The sequence below is a fragment of the Emys orbicularis genome, chromosome 2, assembly GCF_028017835.1.
Source record: "Emys orbicularis isolate rEmyOrb1 chromosome 2, rEmyOrb1.hap1, whole genome shotgun sequence".
NCBI classification, from domain to species: Eukaryota; Metazoa; Chordata; order Testudines; family Emydidae; genus Emys; species Emys orbicularis.
The window spans coordinates 168,087,925-168,109,649 of NC_088684.1; the positions used below are offsets into that span (position 1 = coordinate 168,087,925).

At 40.1% G+C, this 21,725-nt stretch overlaps 1 protein-coding gene across 2 annotated transcripts in view; it reads right to left on the bottom strand.

Moving 5' to 3' along the window:
• The window catches only part of SLC12A7 (solute carrier family 12 member 7), a 372,763-nt gene that overhangs the window by 135,129 nt on the left and 215,909 nt on the right, over window positions 1-21,725 (bottom strand). For both annotated transcript variants that reach the window (XM_065400169.1, XM_065400170.1), the window contains 3 exons: window positions 13,252-13,382; window positions 7,269-7,510; window positions 1,642-1,853 (listed from right to left, as the gene is read on the bottom strand). In XM_065400169.1, coding sequence (XP_065256241.1) covers window positions 1,642-1,853; window positions 7,269-7,510; window positions 13,252-13,382 — 585 coding nt within the window. The remainder of the gene's footprint in view (window positions 1-1,641; window positions 1,854-7,268; window positions 7,511-13,251; window positions 13,383-21,725) is intronic.

Here is a 21,725-nt window from a genome sequence, read left to right on the forward strand (position 1 = left end):
ACTGAATATTAGGGTTTGGAATTGAAGAATGATCATTGTAAGTGCATATACACTTTATATTGGATCCTTCTTGAAATCTTTTACTGAATTTTGACAGAAGTAGTAAGTTGGTGGAGTCCCCACCAACTTAAAAAAAATCACATACTTGTAGAATCAAGAATTAATACTTCCTTGGGAATTGTTCATTAACCAATTTTAAAACCACACTATCTGAACCCCAAATCATATGCTTTCCCCCTGGCTTCGCAGCTCTTAAAGGTTCCTTGCTTCAGGACTTCTCTTTTCCAGAACCTAGAAACACTCTCTGCTGGAAGCCTACTGCCACCCCTCTTATATACAGATGGAGTCTAAAGATCCAGTAGAACAGCAGAAATTAGCCTGCAGGGTTCCCACAACTGCTAACAGAATGGGACAACGGGAGATTCCTGACATTCTGTTAGAAGTCTATTGGACTAAATGTGTGACTGGAAGCTAGAAACTCCTGAGCTTTCATCCCAATTCTGCCATTGACTTGCCATGTGACCTTGGACAAGTCACAAACTCTGTGTCTTAGTGTTTCCAACTATTACCCCTACCACATAGTAGGGTTTTGAGAATTAATGAATCTACAGCATATTGAAGATGTAAAGCACTAAGTGTACAAAGGTGCTAAATATTATAATTACATTGCATTTTAATTGGTATTTTTACCTTTTTTGTTATTTGATACAACAGTTACCCTTAAATAAGTGTCCACGTACCATAAAATGAAGTATTTCTAAGAACCAAACAGTGCTGAAATACGGTGATGGGAGGGAGCAGTCCACAGATACATGAGTTACAGGAACAATGATAGACATCTTACACCCTGCACGTTAGAACTGCTATGGCCTACACCAAGGGTTGGCAACCTTTCAGAAGTGGGGTGCCGAGTCTTCATTTATTCACTCTGATTTAAGGTTTCGCGTGCCAGTAATACATTTTAACATTTTTAGAAGATCTCTTTCTATAAGTCTATAATATGTAACTAAACTATTGTTGTATGTAAAGTAAATAAGGTTTTTAAAATGTTTAAGAAGCTTCATTTAAAATTAAATTAAATTGCAGAGCCCCTCGGACCGGTGGCCAGGGCCTGGGCAGTGTGAGTGCCACTGAAAATCAGCTCGCCTGCCGCCTTCGGCACGCGTGCCATAGGTTGCCTACCCCTGGCTTACACTAATACCATACAAAAAATCAGTTAGTTTAACTGCACGTAGACTTTAAGGCCAGAAGGGACCATCATGATCATCCAGTCTGACCTCCTGCACATTACAGGCCATAGAACCTTGCCCACCCACTCCTGTAATAGACCCATAACCTCAACCTCTCACTGAATTACTCAAGTCCTCAAATCATGATTTAAAGACTTCAGGTTACAGAAATCCACTCTAGTTTAACCTGCAAGTGACCCATGTCCCATGCTGCAGAGGAAGGCAAAGAACCCAAATGTCTCTGCCAATCTGACCCAAAGGAAAATTCCTTCCCAACACTAAATATGGTGATCAGTTAGACCCTGAGCATCTGGGCAAGACCAGCACCCAGACACCTGGGAAAGAATTCTCTGTAGTAACTCAGAGCCCTCCACATCTCGTGTCCCATCTCTGGCTCTGTTTTCAGACTTACCAATTAGAACTCCACTAGCAATTCCAGGAATCCCTTGAATTTCTGTCACGTTATTTAGGTTAAAGTATTCATCACATGTGGCATTGAGCGACGGATTATCACAGAAGAGACTCCATAGCTTCGTTGTCACTGTTTCATTGTTTACCTCAATAAATTTGGCACAAATATCAAAGTTGCGTCTTGACAATGTACGGTTTCCAAGAAGACAAATACTAAATGTGAAAGAAATAAAATAGAGGTAGAATTGGTTTTCTGTAGTGAATTTATTCTCATTTAGCTTAGTCTATAGTCTGTTCTCTAGCAAATTCTTCATTTACCATATCACACATTATAACATTATTAATTCAATGGCAAAAACTATGTTAATGCAGAATTGTAAAGTTGCTCGGTGGTATGTTGTCCCTTTGCAGAATGCTGAATTGACCAAAACTCAGACTTTTGCTGAATATATGAGATCTTCACCTCGTTTTCCAGCCCAGTCACTTTCACTTTCAGGATTCCACTTAACACTATTAAACCAGGGAAATAAAGTTGCTCTCACCACCTTCTCTGTACCCTTTTTGAGAAATGTCTTAATATTGACACAACACATGCTCACGCTGGTCCTTGGCAGTCTAAGACTCAGGAGGTTCCAGATCCTGGTGCACACTCAAACACTTAGCCAACTCCCCAGAAAAAAATACCACACACATGCAATTTAAGAACCACTTCACAAGCCTTTTACTGCCTCCTTACACTTACTCAGAGGATACCATCTCAACCTACACTTTCACTTAACCATAATTAAAGTATGAGAATCCTTTTATATTTCACCTCACTGTTGACAATATCCTTTGCAAGCCTGTGCCCTGCTATTGACGTAACCAACACAACTCTGCATAGAAATGATGCATCCTGAAGGTACACATTAACTTCTTCCCTTTCCTCATATGCATAATAGGGTACAAAACATAAATCTTCACATATCATAAATCACAGCTACTGTCACACACCTCAAAGTAATCCACAAATCTCACACTACTGCCTCCACCATTCAGTATAGCTGACACCAATCACACGCACTTACCTGGAGTGCATGCAGATAATAAACGCTTAAAACTGCTCTTATGTCCCAGCTTGCTACTGAACATACCCTTTTCAATAAAACGCCTGTGCCCTGCTAATTATGTGGAATACACAATTCTACACTGAAACAATGCACACTGGCTCCTGCATGGGCAACCTTAATTCTGCATTTCCTGGTTTTCAGAAGTTTGAATTATGCTCAACTCAGTGTTCTGCAAGGGGACAACATATCACCAAGCAACCTTAACTCTGCATTATTGTCTTTTTTGAGATTGAATTTCCTCATTATTGACTGGGAAAAGATATGCTGCTGGTAGTAGCTAGTTGTTATTTAGGCTGTTGTACATATCATGTCCCACAATTTGCATACCAAACCAAAACAGCCTGTAGTCAGCAATCCCCATGTCATGGTATACTCCTTACTCTCCGACAAACTTCTGCAACCTTTTGATCCAGGAATCACGCAGAATCCACACACTGGCAATCCTGGCCGTGCACATATTTCTTTTCCCTCAGACGTCAAACCTCCACACTACATGTCTTTGAAAACACCACAATGATCTGCCCCAAGACCAGGAAGTAGCCACTTGCCATCTCACCCCTACACACACTAAAAAAGGGCTAGTAAAATACAGATTTTCTCAAACAACCAATCTAATACTTGTCTATCATCCATCCCCATTGCCCAATCTCTCTAGAAAATTCAGTGCAGGTGTTCATTAGGGACAATGGCATTGGCACATTCCCTCAAACTACCCAGGCCAGTATATATTGCCAACATAGAAACCCTCTAATTTTTTCCATTTATTGGTGCAAGCACACTGTAATCTTTCCATGTGACTCTTTACTCGGGTCACCCAGAACCCTGAGCCAGTGTGTTACCGCTCTGCCTCAGCAAGGGTGAACTTGTCCTACTAAGCTATGAGTCAGGTCCCTGAAACACCAGCTTATCTGCCTTGCTAGCAAACTCCTCAAGGCTCTGCCAGTCCAAACCTTGCCTTAGAGATAACAATCAGTGAATCCCAATTCCTGAGTTTCCCAGAGACATCTTTCTGCAATGTCTAGTCCCTCTCACTGGACCCTCAGAGAAGTTATCAAGTTTGCTGCTGCCAAAGAGACAGAACATACATCAGCCTGGGTATTGGGCTGAGGATTTTATTCTTCAATCAAATGCACAGCACTAAGATGGTCTTGTAATGAAACAAGAATAAGTTTATTAACAAAGAACAGATATTTAAGTGATAATTGGTATTAACAGAAGACATAGTTATGGTTACAAGCAAAAAAATAAAACATGCTTTCCAATGACAAACTTAACCTCAGCAAGTTACAATATTTGTCTAGGAGACTTCAACCCTCTTTGTTGAAGGATCCAAGTTTCTCAGAATACAAGAGTTATGGGCCCTGGTATCCATCCAGCGATGCATAACATAATTTTTTTTGCCCCTGCTTGTATCTTCCCAAAACTCATTGACCCTGTTTCAAGAGGCAGGAAAGTTTCCTGGGGATACACGGTCTCCATCCCCCATTAAGATTGTTAAAGGGTCATCATCCCTCACTTGTTCCCCTAATGGCTTTGTTTACCTTATTTGTAAATGTGCTTTTCATGTCTTTGGGCTCACCTTGCTTAATTTACATTGGAGACACAGTCAAACCTTTGAAATAATGTTCCTTTGTCTAGGACAGGTAAGCTTAAGCAATGCCTCTCAAACACATTTTAGGAACGTATTTCCAGCACACACCTATAACTATTTATACATCATCTATATATACACCACACAATATTAATGACCAGCATGTTATCAGTTTACATATGATACCTCACACAACACCTTTTAGATACAGATTATGACAACAGTGAGTTGGTGCAATGTGTGTGTCAGGCCTGATGAGAGTTATAGTATGTTGTGGCTTTTGCTAATTGGCACTGCAGGGCTCCCAGTGTCACTTTCCAGACTGCACGTCTACACAACAGTGGTGTAGCTAGGAGTGGAAATTTGGGTGGGTCCACAGTTTATAATGGACAGCAATGACCACAGTGCTGAGCTCATTTTAATAAAGATTTCACTGGCACACTGTTCAATCAGTAGCATGGTCAGCCAATCTATTTCTTGCTCCAGTCAGCAGCAGAATGAAGCCCACCAGCACATCAGCAGTCACACTCCCCAGGTGCTCACTCGGGCTACTTTGGAGCTGGCTCCAGCTCAGATGGTGCTGCCTTTGTGGGCAGCTCTGCTCAGACTCACTGCCGTATTGCGGAGTCCACCCACAGTGTGATGATGGGATTCACTGCAGCCTCAAACCCCTCCTCTCTCTTCCCCTCCCTTTTCCTCTCCTCTGCCCCCTAATTACCTTTCCCGTCCCAGGAAGCATTCACATGTCTAATTTTTCTCTTCAAACACTTAGGCCCCCTAAGGGAGCTTGGGATGAAGGATTGCAGTGCACTGACAAAGCTGGGAGGTGCAGGAAGGTTGGAATGCAGGGGTTTGGGGTGCACTGGCAGGGCTGGGGTTGCAGTGGGGTGGGTTGCAGTGCACTACCAGAGCTGGGTGTGCAGGGTGGTTGGGGTGCCCTTGCAGAGGTGTGGGTGCAAACAGGTTGGGGTGCACTAGCAGAGCTGGGAGCACAGGGGGTTGGGGTGAACTTGCAGAGGTGAGGGTGCAGGTAGGGGTGATGTTACAGGGGGTTGAGGTACAGAGGTGGGATGTTCTGGCAGAGCTGAGGGTGCAGGGGCTTGGAGTGCACTGGCAGAGCTTCAGGGTTCCTCCACACTTCCCTCACCTGAGCCCTCAACCTCTCTCCCTTCCCAAACCACTGATCCCCATTTATCCTCCTCTCCATAACTGCCCTCCTCTTGCTGCACCACCAAGCACGCTCCTCCTATTTCTCCATCCCCTCCCAGGAAGCATTCACATGTCTAATTTTCCACCCAAAAAACTTTGATTACATTCCCTCCAAACTAGAATTGAAACCCATGACTTGCAAACTGCAGCAAGCTCCAGTCACTCAAAACTCCTTCTGTCTTGTGATTAATTTATCCTTCGATATGTGAATGGCAGGGTGAGTTCACAGCCATCAAGAGATCTGTGATTCCTCCAGCCATCAGTATCTCTCCTTTTAATAGTAAAAACAGCAGAAGGAAACTGGGGGGGGGGGGTATTTATTTTTGGGGGGGGGGGGAGGGGACGACTAACTCAGGAACCCATTAAAATGTAGATAATTAATGCTACCCTACACCCCATGAGGCAAATTTCAAGACAATCCAATTAACCATTCGCATTTTAGAGCACTTACAAGAATCAAGCTTTTTTTTTTAAAAATGGTGGGATTAGAAACCCTCTAGCTATTTGTCTGCATTGGCACATGCACCATTTTAAAAAATGTACTTTTTCTTAATTATTGTTATGAATTTGCCTCCACCAAAAGATTTAGTGAGTGTCATGCACTACCCTGGGTAAACTTGACAGACTGAGACCATTTTGACCCATAGCTCATCAATGGTTTGATCTCTAACTCTGGGTAAAAATAAATACATACATACATACATACTCACTCCAAATTTGGTTCACTTACCCCACCCTGAAGCTTTCTGTGGGCTTGTCTTCACTTGAAACTCTGTGCTGCTCTAGTTCTTCAGTGTAAACACTATCTATGCTAACAGGAGAGGTTCTCCCATCAGCATAGGTAATCCACCTCCACAAGAGGCGGTAGCTAGATGAACAGAAGAATTCTTCTGTCGACCTAGCACTGTCCACACCAGGGGTTAGGTCGGCTTAAATATGCCATTCAGAGATATGGATTTTTCACACCCTTGAGGAAGATAGCTGGGTTGACCTAAATTTTTAGTGTAGAGCAGGCCTGAGGCTCACCAAAGATTCACAGATTCCAAGGCCAGAAGGGATTGTTATGATTATCTAGTCTGACCTCCTGTATAACACAGGGCATAGAACTTTCCCAAAGTAATTCCTAGATCATATCTTTTGGAAATCCAATCTCCAGTGAGATAAATTTTAAAAGGAGGAGGAAGGCAAGTTTAGTTGAAGAGGAAAAACCTTGAGAAAGACATACATAGTTACAGAACTACATTTTAAAACCACCACCAAAGCAAATAAGAAAAGACTAGAAACATTTTTATTAGAAAAAGTATATAGTGATGAATTCACATTAATGGAGTATAACACAATTTATTTCTTTTTATGGATCTATTTCAATTAAATGGAATAAATAGATTTGCAATATGTAAAAAAAAAGGTATGCTTGCTCACTGAGATTGAAGTCCATAAAAATATTCAGAATTTTAAATATTGTCATGAGAGCGCATACCAAAATCAGTTACCACTTCTATAGATACAGAAACACATTTGTGTGTACAAATTGGTCAATTATGAAACCAAATAGGTACTTAGGTGCACAATTGCCAAGTTTTTCTACCAAAATGTTTTTAAGAGTTTTAGGTTGCATCTATTGCACTCATATTCTAGAATTTGGTACAAAATATTTAAGGCATTACAGTAATAATCTATCCTTACACACTTTAGCACTTAAAATAGTATTTCACTTACGGAAAGTCTGGTGGGTCAAATGCAGTTTTAATAACGCCAGCATAAATGGCAAAGATGGAAAGAATCACACAAGATAGGAAGACCAGTGCAAGTTTGTTGACATATTTAACTCCTACAAAGACTACTATGGCCATCAGAGCGACAATACACGTCCCGTAAACTCTCATGTTGTTTAACATGGCCTCTGTTTCTCCATCAGCATCTTCTGCTTTAAATATAGCAGCACTGGGAGAAATATATGTCTACAAAAGAAAACAAATAAAATATTAAAACTTTCCTCAAAAGGTGCCCAACCTTTTACAATAACTACATTTTCTTGAGTTTACAGATCTTACATTTATATTAGAGAATTCATCTGGTATACATACTAGCTTTAGTGTTTCAAGTGCTGATCCCTGTATCAGAGGCATATACAAACAGTGAAAAAAGGACATTGAATTGAAGAAACAAATAAACTCCTCAATCTGTTGGAGGACAACACAATTAAGAAAAAAGTTATTTCCAAAGATTTTCCTTATGGAGTCATAGCCATGGCTTCAATGTTGAAATTGTAACCAAGGTTTCATAATACACCTTTTTGATAGCCTCCTATAGCTTCACAACAAAGATTAATTAAGACTGAAAATTGGCTGATTTATTCTTCGGTCAAAGAGATATTTTCTGCAAAAAGTTAAACAAACTGTTTTTCAGTTACAGGTCATTAAAATTAACCTGATTTGAAAATATGACCAATTTTTAATATTGCAGTGTTTAATATTTCTTATATTATGTAGCACAGACTATATCTGAAGAAAACGGCTTGTAATTACAATTATAATTATAATTAAGCAATGTCAGTAGAAATTCTTAATCCAAATGTAAAGGTTATAGCATGTAAGAGTGCAAGTATTATGCTATATAATAGCTGTTTAATGAGAACATAAAAGTTTGTTCTTTTGATAATAGAATCAGAAGTATCATTTAGTTCAAATGGTACCACTAAGAAAAAAAATGTTTAATAAAAATACAATTTTAGCTCCAGATGCTGCAAACACTTATGCATGTGCTTAACTGTGTGTACATGAAGTAGTTCCTGTTAAATCATGGGACTATTCATGTGAGCAAAATTACATACCTGCTTAAGCATGCAGGATCAGGGCCTTAATTTTCCTTTTTTTTTTTTTTTGTAAAAATTCAAATAAGATTCCTTACTAGCAGTAATATTTTAAAAATAGTAATTATAATTTCGTTCATTATAAAGTTTAATCTGAAGTTGCAATAGCACAATTTTTCAAATTAGTCATACAAAACCACAACCTAAATTAATGATTTAAAAAACAACAAGTGATTTAAATCAGGTTCTTAAATCACTCCACCCGGAAACTTAAAGTGTAACTTGGTAGAAACATTATATTGTACTTAAAGTAAAACCAGGGTCCCATTATAAATCTGATTTTCATACTCTTTACTGTATTTTTTCGAGAAAACCTATTTCCAAAAATGTTCTTTGATATAGAAATGCACAATGTATGGAGCTTGCATTGTTTTCTGAAGTTTATTCAGGACAAAGAGAGGTAGGAACTCTGCTGCACCTGTATCTAAGGTATTACCAAAAAAAAAAATCATATATTACAATATCTGATAAAGAGTATCTGATCACATAGTTAAAGACCATATAATAATGCATGCACTTACAAATGAAATGTTAACTTGGGATTTTCTTGATTTCTTGATTTTCTTGCAAAATTAATGGTCTCTAAGTACTTTTGTGATGGATTATATATCTTTCTATATCTACATACTAGGGCTGTCAAATTATTAAAAAAATTAATTTGATTAATCGCAAGATTAAAAAAATAGTTGTGATTAATCACAGTTTTAATCACACTGTTAAACAATAAACAATACCATTTATTTAAATATTTTTGGATGTTTTCTACATTTTCAAATATATTGATTTCAACTACAACAGAGAACACAAAGTGTACAGTGCTCACTTCACATTATTATTTTTATTACAAATATTTGCACTGTAAAAAAGCTAAAAATAAATAGTATTTTTCAATACTATGTGTGTGTATTGGGGGAAGTATGTGTGTGTGTGTTGGGGGGAAGAGAGAGAGTGTGTGTGTGTGTTGGGGGGAGAGAGAGAGAGAGAGACAGGCTCCCCCTGTTCCCCGACCCCAGCTCAGTGGTGACCAGGTACATAGGCTGGGGGAGTGGGATACCTTGACATCAGCCCCTCTGCATCTCCCCCTGCCCTTGCTGTGCACAGCAGACAGGAGGCAGGCTCCTTGTCCGGAGCAGCTTGGCCTGGGGCAGCTCCATGGATGGGGCGGAGGGAGTGGTGGGAGAAGCAGTGGAGCATGGCAGCAGGAGGAGGGGCACCCCTGCCCTAAACAGGCGCCCTGGGTAGTTGCTCCCCTCACTCATGCCTACGCCCGGCCCTGTCCAACAGGTGGCAGGGTGCTGGGCTCCTCTCTCACCCCTGGAAGGTGTTTATTCAACTATCCCAAATTGCCGCAGCTCTTGCCTTCCTCCCCGTCCGCCACGGAGTCCAGTCTACAGAGGTGTGTGATTAACACTTGTTAAGAAAATAACATGTTAATTTGTTTTGAGTTAATCGCATGCGTTAACTGCAATTAATTGACAGGCCTACTACATACACAAAGTTTGTGTGTGCATATATGTGTAACAGTCATATAGATTTTTAAAATATTTTATGTTTATTTGGGAATTTGTTAAAATTTCATTTGAAAAAAAGAAGAAGATACAATTGATGAAAATACTATCAAGTACACCAGTATAATTTTAAAGAGAACAAAAGTTAGGAACCCCTAGGGACTCACCAATTGCCAGTTTATTTTTAGGATTTAGAGTATATGATTCATTGACATAAAAATAGTCATAGCTTAAAGTGAAAATTTAGTAAACAGAAAATATTGTTAATAGTGTAATAATATTAGTAAATGTTGCCAAATTTGAAATTTCTGCATTAATGATGTGTGATGATATTGCTTGCTAGCCAGACATTTATGTATTTACAAGTAAATTTGTCAAATTCCAGTGTTCCTATTTACTCTGTCAACATTGAGTTAGCATTGTCAATTCTAAAAAACTGCATTAACTAAGGACTACTTTCCTTGATAGGTAGCTTCCTATGTCTTTTACACAACAGCAGATTTGTCAAGTTCCAATGGCCACATTTCATCTAAAGTCAACATTTCTCCAACACTCACTGCAGTCACCATATTTTCTATATTGTTGCCATTTTTAACTATTTATTTTTCATCTACAATTTACACAATTTCTTTTAAAAACTAGGGAACTTCTCAGAAAAAGAACATAGTTTAATGTTAGTTAAGGTTACTCTGTGCTACTTTAATAACATTTTCTTCAAACACTGAAAAGCTAAGAAATAAACATTTACAGTTAACAATCATACTTCTGTTTCATAACCTACACCAAAATAGAGCTTAGCAACTCTTATCTATTACTATCCTGTTTCCACAACACATTGTTAACATCCATGGCTTCATAAACTATCACATAGCCTTAACTGGCATACATACATACAAGGAATATACAAATGTTAAAAGTACAACTCCTTTAAACATATGCTTTTCTTTTTGGATTTTTTACAAAAAAGGGGAACAACTTAACATGTGTGCTTTCTTAGAATTTGAAGAAAATGTTATTAACGAAGAGCAGAGCAACCTGAACTATTAACATTATTTTTTTCTATTCTTTTATGTAAGCACTACAGATGGCAAATCAGAGACAGCGGCTAAAAATATTCGATGAGGCAATCTTGAAAGTGAACATTTCCAAGGAAGACTGGAGTCTTATAGATAACTGCGATGAGGATTATAAAAACTTCACTGATAAGTTGAGGCAATGCATGAAATTAGCCAAGAAAGAAAGACCAAAAAGAGCGAAAGGAAGAATCTCGGAGGAAATGCAGAACTTGCTAGAGAAGCAAAGGAATATCAAGCAAAATGATGGTGACAAATTGAGTATTCCCTCCTCTGCAAGTTGATAAGAAGAAGACTAAAGGAGGACTTCGAGAAGTACCAAAATGAAAGGCTCTTAAAGACAGCTGAAGATCACAGAAGCCTCAGAAAATGCAAAAGGGAATTGATACTGTGCAGGTCAACAATAACGGCACTGAAGAACAGGGACGGAAAACCAGTAATTGACAAAACAGCGATGGAAGCGGTCTGCAAAAATTTCTACGCTGAACTGTTCGTGTCTCAGATAAATGTCCCAGTACCAACACTTCAACAGACCAATGAGCATGTACTCCCAGTCCTTGTCAGCCAAGTTTGACCAAATAAAGAAAGGAAAAGCCTCAGGTAAAGATGGACTGACAATCAAAATGATAAGAACTGGAGGTCAAAACCTCTGGGAAACCCTTGCTCAGAGCTTTAGCCGTTACTTGGAAATGTGGAAGATACCATCTAGCTGGAAGGAGTCCAATACCATTCTGCCGTATAAGAAGGGCGATCATGAAGATCTAAAGAACTATCGTCCAATATGCCTGCTCTCACATGTCTACAAGCTGTTCACCAAAATAATAACAAACCGACTCTCACAGAGTCTGGATGAGCAGCAACCAAGAGAGCAGGCAGGCTTTCGAAGGAACTTCAGCACAATGGACCATATTTTCACTATAAACCAGCTATTGGAACGCTCAAGGGAATACAAATTCCTCTTATGTATTGCCTTCATCAACTATGAAAAAGCGTATGACAGCATAGAGATCAATGCAGTGTTGAAAACTCTTGCGGAGCAGGGTATCGACACAAACTATATCAAACTATTAAAGGAAGCAAATTCTGACTGCACAACAGATATAACTTTATTTGATACTCCCTCTCGCATCCCAGCTAAGAAAGGTGTGAAATAAGGAGACACGGTTTCACCTAAACTCTTCACAGCCTGCCTCGAAATGATATTGAGGAGGATGAATTGGAAAGGTGGAATCAACATCAACAGAGAGCAGTTAAACCATCTCAGATTCGCAGATGATATCGTGTTGATCGCCGAAAATACTATCAAACAAAACGTTATGAGAACTCAACACAAAAAGCAGCCAAGCTGGACTGAAAATTAACTGCTCCAAAACTAAATTTATGCAATCTTGCCAAAAGCCCAAATAACAATTAAGGGAGAACAAATAGAAGAAGTTAAGCAATATGTCTATTTGGGCCAAGAAATTAACATGTGCCACGATCAGGAAGGTGAACTCTTGTGAAGAAGGAAAGCAGGTTGGTGCGCATGCAATTCTATCAAGGATGTCCTCCAAGGAAAAATCAACAAGGCAACATGCACCAGCCTCTTCAACTCAACCGTACTGCCAGCAATGTTGTACGGCAGCGAAACATGGGTGCTGATTAAGACAGCGGAGCAGCAACTGTCTGTCACGGAAAGGGCGATGGAAAGAAGAATTGTGGGAATTTCAATCCATGACTGAGTCCCCAATTAAGTGATCAGACAGCAGAGTGGAGTGCAGGACGTCATTTTTGCAAGCAGGCATAGTAAAATGCAATGGGCCGGGCATATAGCGAGGCTCACTGACAATCAATGGACTGCAGCTGTTGCCGAGTGGTACCCATTAGAACTGAAACGACCACTCAGCTGACTTCCAAAGAGATGGGAAGATTTTATCATGAAAAGACATGGCCATGCATGGAGAAGGAAGGCCAGAATATGAGAAGAATGGAAGACATGTTGTGACTGGTGCAATCTATATGAGGGCTGAAGGACCAATCAAACAAGGTGACAAGATGATATACTCCTATTGTTCAGATTATAAATTATTCCTTAAACACATTCCATGCTAGATTCTTTGAAAGAAAGTCAAGATTTTCAAATGGTAAATATCAACAACACATTTTAAAAAATAATGTTGACTTGGAATACATTTTAGGTTGAGTATATCTGCTCTATTAGCTCCAAAACCTGATGGAATATAGTCAATCTTAAAAGATAAAATACTTACCAACAAAATTTCAATGGTACCAAGAATATACATAGCTCCTGCAAAAGTTGTACCCAAGTAAAAACAGAGTCCCACTGCTCCGCCAAACTCTGGCCCTAAAGATCTTGAAATCATGTAGTAAGAGCCACCAGCTGTGAAATAAAAAAAGTAAAATTAAAAACAAGTCAGATCCTGAGAGATGCACATCATATCCTAGAAAATACATCTGAGTTGTGCCAAGTCAACTTAGGACCCAAATTTAGATATACTTTTTTTGTAAAAATCTATTTATTCCAACCAAAATTTGGGACCTAAATTGACCTGGCAACTCAAATTTCTGCTCTGTATGAGAAACAGATTTTTTTTTAAAAGAAATTTAAATGGAAACAATATTTTTAAAGGAGTAGCATTCACCTGCAGTGCTTGCAACCAAAACATTGTATCATTCTATTCACATATCAGAGCTAGAAAGTAAAAATAATTAGAAAGGGAATAAGAACAAATCAAATTGCTAACTATATTTTAATTGTCTAACAAAGTTAATATAAAATACACTAATATTATAAATGGTAAAAGTAAATTAGACTATTCATATTGTTTCAGTTTTAAGGTATTGGGTTGAATTCTGTTTGTTCTTTTCCCAACCCCTTCCCCACCAACATCACCACACCTATGCAGGAGCCAGACATATTAGGGATCTACTCCTGAGTCCTTAGATTGAGGTGGGGGTGCCTAATACCAGATGGCACTCTCCCAGTCTAATGAAGCATAGCCAGATGGCCTCAGGGTTCAGACAGGTGTGATCCCCTGCATACCTGATGGTAACCAGAAGCAAGCACTTGAGGAAGAGCATGTAGATCCTTTACAAAACAGCCTTAAAGAGTGCTGATAAGTGGAGGAAAGGGACATCAGTGACAAAGGGTTACAGAGAACAGAGGAGCATGGAAGGGGACAAGAAAAAGAAATATTTTATCCATGCTAAAATATTCAATATTCACAATTTTTAGATATAAATGTTTAAACTCTTGCAGTTTCCAAGGCGGATACTATCTTCCTCTGCTTTTCCTCCATTAATCCCATATCCCATCCTTCTTCTGCAGTACACCGCCCCCTCCTATAGACCTGCTAAAATTTGCAAGAGTACAGCCTGCATTTTGATGAGCCTCAGAAGATCTGTTGCAGAAGAACTTCCCTCCTGTGGGCAATACCAATCTTATTCAAACTTTTGGTGCTCATTCAAAAAACTGGCAAATTTACAAACAAAAACTTTGTTAAAAATAGCTAAGATTAGAAGAGTGTTAAGATTTCTTACTACATGTGATGAAAGAAGTAATGAAGATTTAAAAGGGTCACCTTTAAGAAAGAGTTTGGAAGACAGTCTTTATGCAGATTTATAAACATGATATATTTCAAAAAGTCAGAATTTGAAAGGCATTGGTTCTTCAGTGTATAGCTATGTGAGACAGATCAACATATAAGAAAGATAACTAAATCCTGTGAATTTTGAAAGGTAAAACATTTTTTGTTTGTAATATTAAAACTATCTAACCAGGTTTTTATAAGATTGTGCATCACTCTGGTAACTGAGTGTTTTCCATGATAATGTTGAAGTTTGAAGGACAGATTGTTGAGAATCCATAACATTAACTAAAGCAATAGTCATTCAAACATTATAAGGCCAAAAGTGACCACTGTGATCACTTAATCTGACCTAACATAAGCCATTGCACTTCCCTGAATTAAGTAGATATCGTCGTACCTTCTTTCTCTATCATTGTGAACATCACCACCATCCTGCCTGTTACTCAGGCCTGTAACCTGGATGCCACCTTCAACTCTGACCTCTCTCTAGGTCCTCACATCCAAGCTATGTCAAAATCTTGTCAACTCTTCCACATAACATCTCTGAGAAACAGCCTTGCCTTTCCATACATACAGCTAAAACTCATGTCTAGGCTCCCATCATCTCATATCTCAATTACTGCCAACATGCTTCTCCCCATAAACATCTGAAAAACTCATTAGTCTCTTTCAAAACCCTCCTTTGTTGTGATGTCTACAAAACTTGACAACTGTTAGGCTGTTGCTTTGCAGAGATCACTGCCTATCATGCTGATGCGTACTGTCGCATTGTTGCCTCATACTGTCTGTATCCATCAGCTGTCTCTTATCTTGATTGTAAGCTCTTCTGAGCAGAGACCATCTTTTTTGTTTTATGTTTGTAAAGCACCTACTGACTAGGGCTCCTAGGTACTACATTAATACAAGTAAATAATAATCTTCAGAACTGCAGACATTACTAAGTCACAAATGAAAACCCTAATTGAACCAAGAAAATAAATAAAGAGCAATTGGTGTGGAATAATAGACCAGACTAACTTCAATACCTGGAAGAATATTGGAACAAGTTATTAAACAATCAATTTGCTCAAACCTAGAGGACAATAAGGCGATAAGTAAAGTTAAGATTCGGTCACAGGTATTTTTAGTAAAAGTCAGGGACAGGTTGTGGGCAATAAACAAAAATTCACGGAGTCCGCTGCTTTGCCCTAGTGGCCCCAAGGCTGACAGCTGCTCCAGCCCTGCCACTGCAGAAGTCACAAAGGTCCCAGAAAGTCACAGAACCCGTGACTTCCATGACAGAATCATACCCTTAGCAATAAGTAATAGTCAACATGGATTTTCAAGAATTAATATTGTCAAACCAATCTAATTTCCTTCTTTGTTAGTGTAACCAGCCTAATGTATAGGGAGGAAGCAGTAGATGTGCTATATTGGGACTTTTGTAAGGGTTTTGGCACAGTCCCACATGACATTTTCATGAGAAAACTACAGAAATATAAATGAAGTTATTATAAGGAGGTGAAAAAGTAATTGAAAGACCAAACTCAAAGAGTAGTTATCAATAGTTTGTTGTCAAACTGGGAGATGTATAATGGGGTCTTGTGGGGTCTGTCTTAAGTCTGTTACTGTGCAATATTTTCATTAATGACTGGGGATGATGGAGTCAAGAGCATGCTTATAAAATCTGCAGATGACACTAACTTGGGCGAGGTTGCAAGCACTTTGGAGGGCAAGATTAGAAGTCAAAATGATCTTGATAAATTGGAGAATTAGTCTGAAATCAATAAAATGAAATTCAGTAAAGACAAGTGCAAAGTACAGTAAAAGCTGTTTTATCTGGCATGTCACCAACCAGAAAGCTCTATAAACCAACATTTCTGATCTTCATTGAAATTCCAGTTTATAGTCCGGTTGGCGCGGGACCGGCAGGGGGTTGCGGCACAGAAGATGGTGTGGAACGCAGGCTCTGGGAGGGAGTTTGGGTGCGGGAGTGGGTGTGGGCGGGTGCCAGATCCGGGGGGTGGTCACCTCGGGTGGCTCCCGGCAAGCAGTGACCTGTCCCGGCTGCTCCTAGGCGGAGGCGTGGCAGGAGGCTCTGCATGCTGCCTCTGCCCCAGGCACTGCCCCCATAGCTCCCATTGGCCGTAGTTCCCAGCCAATGGGAGCTGCGCCTCCACTTCGGAACAGCCGGGACAGGTCGCTGCTTGCGGGGAGCTGCCGGAGGTGACATCCGGCACCCCAAGCCTCCTCCTGCATCCCTGCACCGCCTCCTGCACCCAAACTTCCTCCCTCTGAGTTAACCCGCATTTTTCACTTACTGGCACCCCCCATTACCCAAACATGCCAGATAAAACAGGTTTAGGAAGGAGAAATCAAATATATGAATACACAATGAGAAATAATTGGCTAGGCAGTAATACTGCAAAAAGGGATCTGGAATTTATAGGCAATCACAAATTGAATATGAGTCAACAGTGGGCCAGTGTTAAGAAAAAGACAAATATCACTCTAGGAAGTATTAACAGGAATGTCATATGTAAGACATGGGAGGTAATTGTTCCACTCTACTTGCAACTGGTGAGGCCTCAGCAGGAGACATGGAAGTTCAAACTCTATTAGCCATTAAAAAGTAAGATGACCAAATAAAAATTAGATATCTTACACAATGTAAAACAAAACAATATACCAAAGGAATTCGACTGTACTTTTGATTAAATCAGTTGAATTAAGGACATACCTCCCCCATTTGTCTACACACCAAAGTTGCCCCACCTATTACAGCATCATTTGCACTCAAGATCAAATTAGTAGCATTATGTCTATAGCCATTATCAAATCTGGATTTTTGGAATGCTAAGTGATATGTTCAAGTAGTAGGATAAGGATGTTGCCGTCACTGAGTGTACTGTAGGTAGTACCAGACTATCGAGAATTCACAGGTTCAGCATGGAACTAACATGCATGGAGAATTTAAAAGCGATACAGAAAATCAGTCAATCAAACAAAATAACTGGGCACATCATATGGTGGTACTAGAAAAACTATAATGTGGTGAATATGCCTAGATCAAAGGAAACTTAATAACACTATGAAGACAGCATTTTTCAATTTCAAGAGATTTATAGTAGACAGAATGCTGCTAAAAATACCACTGTTGGATGTATCTAGAGGATTTTGACAAATAGGGAGGAACTGGTTGAGAATTTGAAAGTGGAAAGCAGCTTGGGTGAAAGTGATCATGAAATGACAGAGTTCATGATTCTAACAAATGGTAGGAGGGAGAACAGCAAAATAAAGATAATGGATTTCAGGAAGGGAGACTTTAGTAAACTCAGGGAGTTGGTAGGTAAGATCCCAGGGGAATCAAGTCTAAGGGGAAAAGCAATTGAAGATAGTTGGCAGTTTTTCAAAGAGACATTATTAAGGGCACAAGAGCAAACTATCCCACTGTGTAGGAAAGATAGGAAATATGGCAAGAGACCACCCTGGCTTACCCAGGAGATCTTCAATGATCTAAAAATCAAAAAGAGTTCTACAAAAAGTGGAAACTAGGTCAAATTACAAAAGATGAATATAAACAAATAACACAAGTATGTAGGGACAAAATTAGAAAGGCCAAGGCACAAAATGAGATCAAACTAGCTAGAGATGTAAACGGTAACAAGAAAACATTCTACAAATACATTGTAAGCAAGAGGAAGACCAGTGACAGGGTAGGTCCATTACTCAATTAGGTGGTGGTGGTGTGGGGAAACAATAACCAAAAATGTGGAAATGGCAGGTGTGCTTAATGACTTCTTTGTTTCAGTTTTCACCAAGAAGGTTGGTGGTGATTGGAAGTCTAACAGTGAATACCAGTGAAAATGAGGTAGGATCAGAAGAGGCTAAAATAGGGAGAGAACAAGTTAAAAATTACTTAGACAAATTAGATGTCTTCAAGTCATCAGGGTCTGATGAAATGCATCCTAGAATACTCAAGGAGCTGACAGAGAAGATATATGAGCCATTAGCGATTATCTTTGAAAAGTCATGGAAGACGAGAGAGGTTCCAGAAGACTGGAAAAGGGCAAATATAGTGCCAATCTATAAAAAGGGAGATAAAGACAACCCGGGAAATTACAGACTAGTCATCTTAACTTCTGTACCGGGAAAGCTAATGGTGCAAATATTTAAGCAATCAATTTGCAAACATCTAGAAGATAATAAGGTGATAAGTAACAGTCAACATGGATTTATCAAGAACAAATTGTGTCAAACCAACCTGATAGCTTTCTTTGACAGGGTAACAAGCCTTGTGGATGGGGGGAAGTGGTAGATGTGGTATATCTTGACTTTAGTAAAGCTTTTGATACTGTCTCGCATGACCTTCTCATCAACAAACTAGGGAAATGCAACCTAGATGTAGCAACTATAAGTTGGGTGCAAAACTGGTTGGAAAACTGTTCCCAGAGAGCAGTTATCAGTGGTTCACAGTCATGTTGGAAGGGCATAGGGAAATGACTGCCTAGGACTGTGGAAAGGGATCTGGGGGTCATAGCGGATCGCAAGCTAAATATGAGTCAACAGTGTAACACTGTTGCAAAAAAAGCAAACATCATTCTGGGATGTATTAGCAGGAGTGTTGTAAACAAGATATGAGAAGTAATTCTTCCACTCTACTCCGTGCTGATTAGGCCTCAACTGATGTATTGTGTCCATTTCTGGGCACCACCTTTCAGGAAAGATGTGGACAAACTGGAGAGAGTCCACAGAAGAGCAACAAAAATGATTAAAGGGCTAAAAAACATGACCTATGAGGGAAGATTGAAAAAATTGGGTTTGTTTAGTCTGGAAAAGAGAAGACTGAGGGGGCACATGATAACAGTTTTCAATTACATAAAAGGCTGTTACAAGGAGGAGGGTGAAAAATTGTTCTTCTTAACCTCTGAGGATAGGATAAGAAGCAATGGGCTTAAATTGCAGAAAGGGAGGTTTAGGTTGGACATTAGGAAAAGCTTCCTAACAGTCAGGGTGGTTAAGAACTGGAATAAATTGGCTAGGGAGGTTGTGGAATCTCTATCATTGGAGATTTTTAAGAGCAGGTTAGACAAACACCTGTCAGGAATGGTCTAGATCAGGTGTCAGCAACCTTCGGCAAGCGGCCCGTCAGAGTAATCCACTGGCGGACCGCGAGACATTTAGTTTATGTTGACTGCCCCAGCATGTCCCAGCAGCCTGCGGCTTCCTGCAGCTCCCATTGGCCAGAAATGGTGAACCGTGGCCACTGGGAGCTGCAGGGGGCCATGCCTGCGGATGGTCAACATAAAAAAAAAGTCTCATAGCCCGCCAATGGATTACCCTGATGGGCCACGTGCTGAAGGTTGCTGACCCCTGGTCTAGATAATACTAAGTCCTACCATGAGTGCAGGGGTCTGGACTAGATGACCTCTCAAGGTCCTAGGATTCTATGATTAACCTGTTTTTATTGTGGAGCACTAGGACATACCCTCATCTCTTGCCCCTCACAGCCTCGATCCACAAGAAATCAGGAAATGAGAAAGCCCAGGCTGTATAGCAGGGCTGGCCTGGGCACTATGCTCAAGAAACTACAACCCTTGAAAGAAACCCGATCCAAGTCAGACAGGCTCTCCCCACACTTCCAAATATGAATAGAGTTATGTATCGTGGATGGAACCAAGTCGATTCCCCCTCAGTGGGCCCTGATCAATTCCAGGGCAACCAATAACTTCATAGATGCTAAAGCCACTCAAGTGCTACAAAATCTCCCTGTTTAAAGCAGACATCAGTTCTCACAGAAACAACAGATGGGTCCCTCCTGTCCTTGGGGCCGGTGATGCAGGAAACAGTATGTGATGAGATTTGCGGGATGCAGCCTATAGGATTGTGGGACCGCTAGTGACAAGCAGCAAACCCCTTCAGGTGCTGTTATCACTCAGCACAACCAGGCATGTGGAGCCCGACACCCAGACAGATTGCATGACTGCTCCCAGAGCCAGAGAGAAAGGCACCAGCCAAATCCCTCCAGCTCCCAGCCTTGTACCTCAGGAATATACTGTCTTGCACTGCTCAAGATCCTTTCTTGAGCAATGCAAGTTTATTAATTGGTTCACCACTGCATCAATGGAACGTGGATATACACCAGCCTTTGTAAACCTGAGCAGATTTACCAAACACTTCAGGCAAACTCACTGGTAAAGTGAGTAAAACAAGTTTATTGATTACAAAAGGTAGATTTTAAGTGATTATAAGTGATAGGCAAAAAGTCAGAGTGGTTACCAAAATAAAATAAAATATAAGCACTCTCAACCTAAACTCTCAACCCTATTCGACTGGGCAACATCTAGATTAAGCAGTTTTTCTCACCCCACTGGATATTGCAGTTCCTAGTACACAGGTTTCACCCTTGAAACCTGGGCCAGTCTCGTCTGTTGGAGTTTTCAGTCTTCTGAGAGTCCATGTTTCTTGCAGCATAGGTGGGGGGAGGGGAAAAGGCCACTGTGTTGTGTTTTATACCCTTAGTCCATATGCTTGGAGAAGACAAGTCCAGACATGTCTGCTGGGCATTGCTGAGTCACCAGAAAAGGTTGAGCAATTCCCCTGCTATGGCCTTGTGCAAGTGAGTCATTGCATCGTAACTCCCTTGCTGGACAATGGCTGTTGATGGTTGTACGACACCTGCCTGGCATTGGTTATCCCCCTCTGGGGAGCTAGTATCTGGGTGCTACCCAAACCCACAGCATATTTTAGTAAGAATCATACAACACAATTCTCATAACTTCATATGCATTAATGATATACATATTTAGATGGAACAGTGGGTTTCAGCAGATCATAACATTTCCCAGGATACCTACAAGGCATGCTTTATATGCAATATCACAATTTTATACAAATTATGAATAGGGTGCTTCCCTGAGGTGTAGAGTTTCACACAGTACCCCTAGAGGCTGTAATCCAGGGCTATCAGGAAGTACTACAGTTCAAACTGATCTATTCTCCACACTTGCCCATAATTGTTGGCATCACGTGGCCAAAGTAGCATGACCCTTGCATCTCATATTGGGATTATGAGGACATCTTTGAAAAGAATAATTCAGACACGCTACCTTTGCACCGGGACTACAATTGCCCCATAGACCTGCAACTCGGGG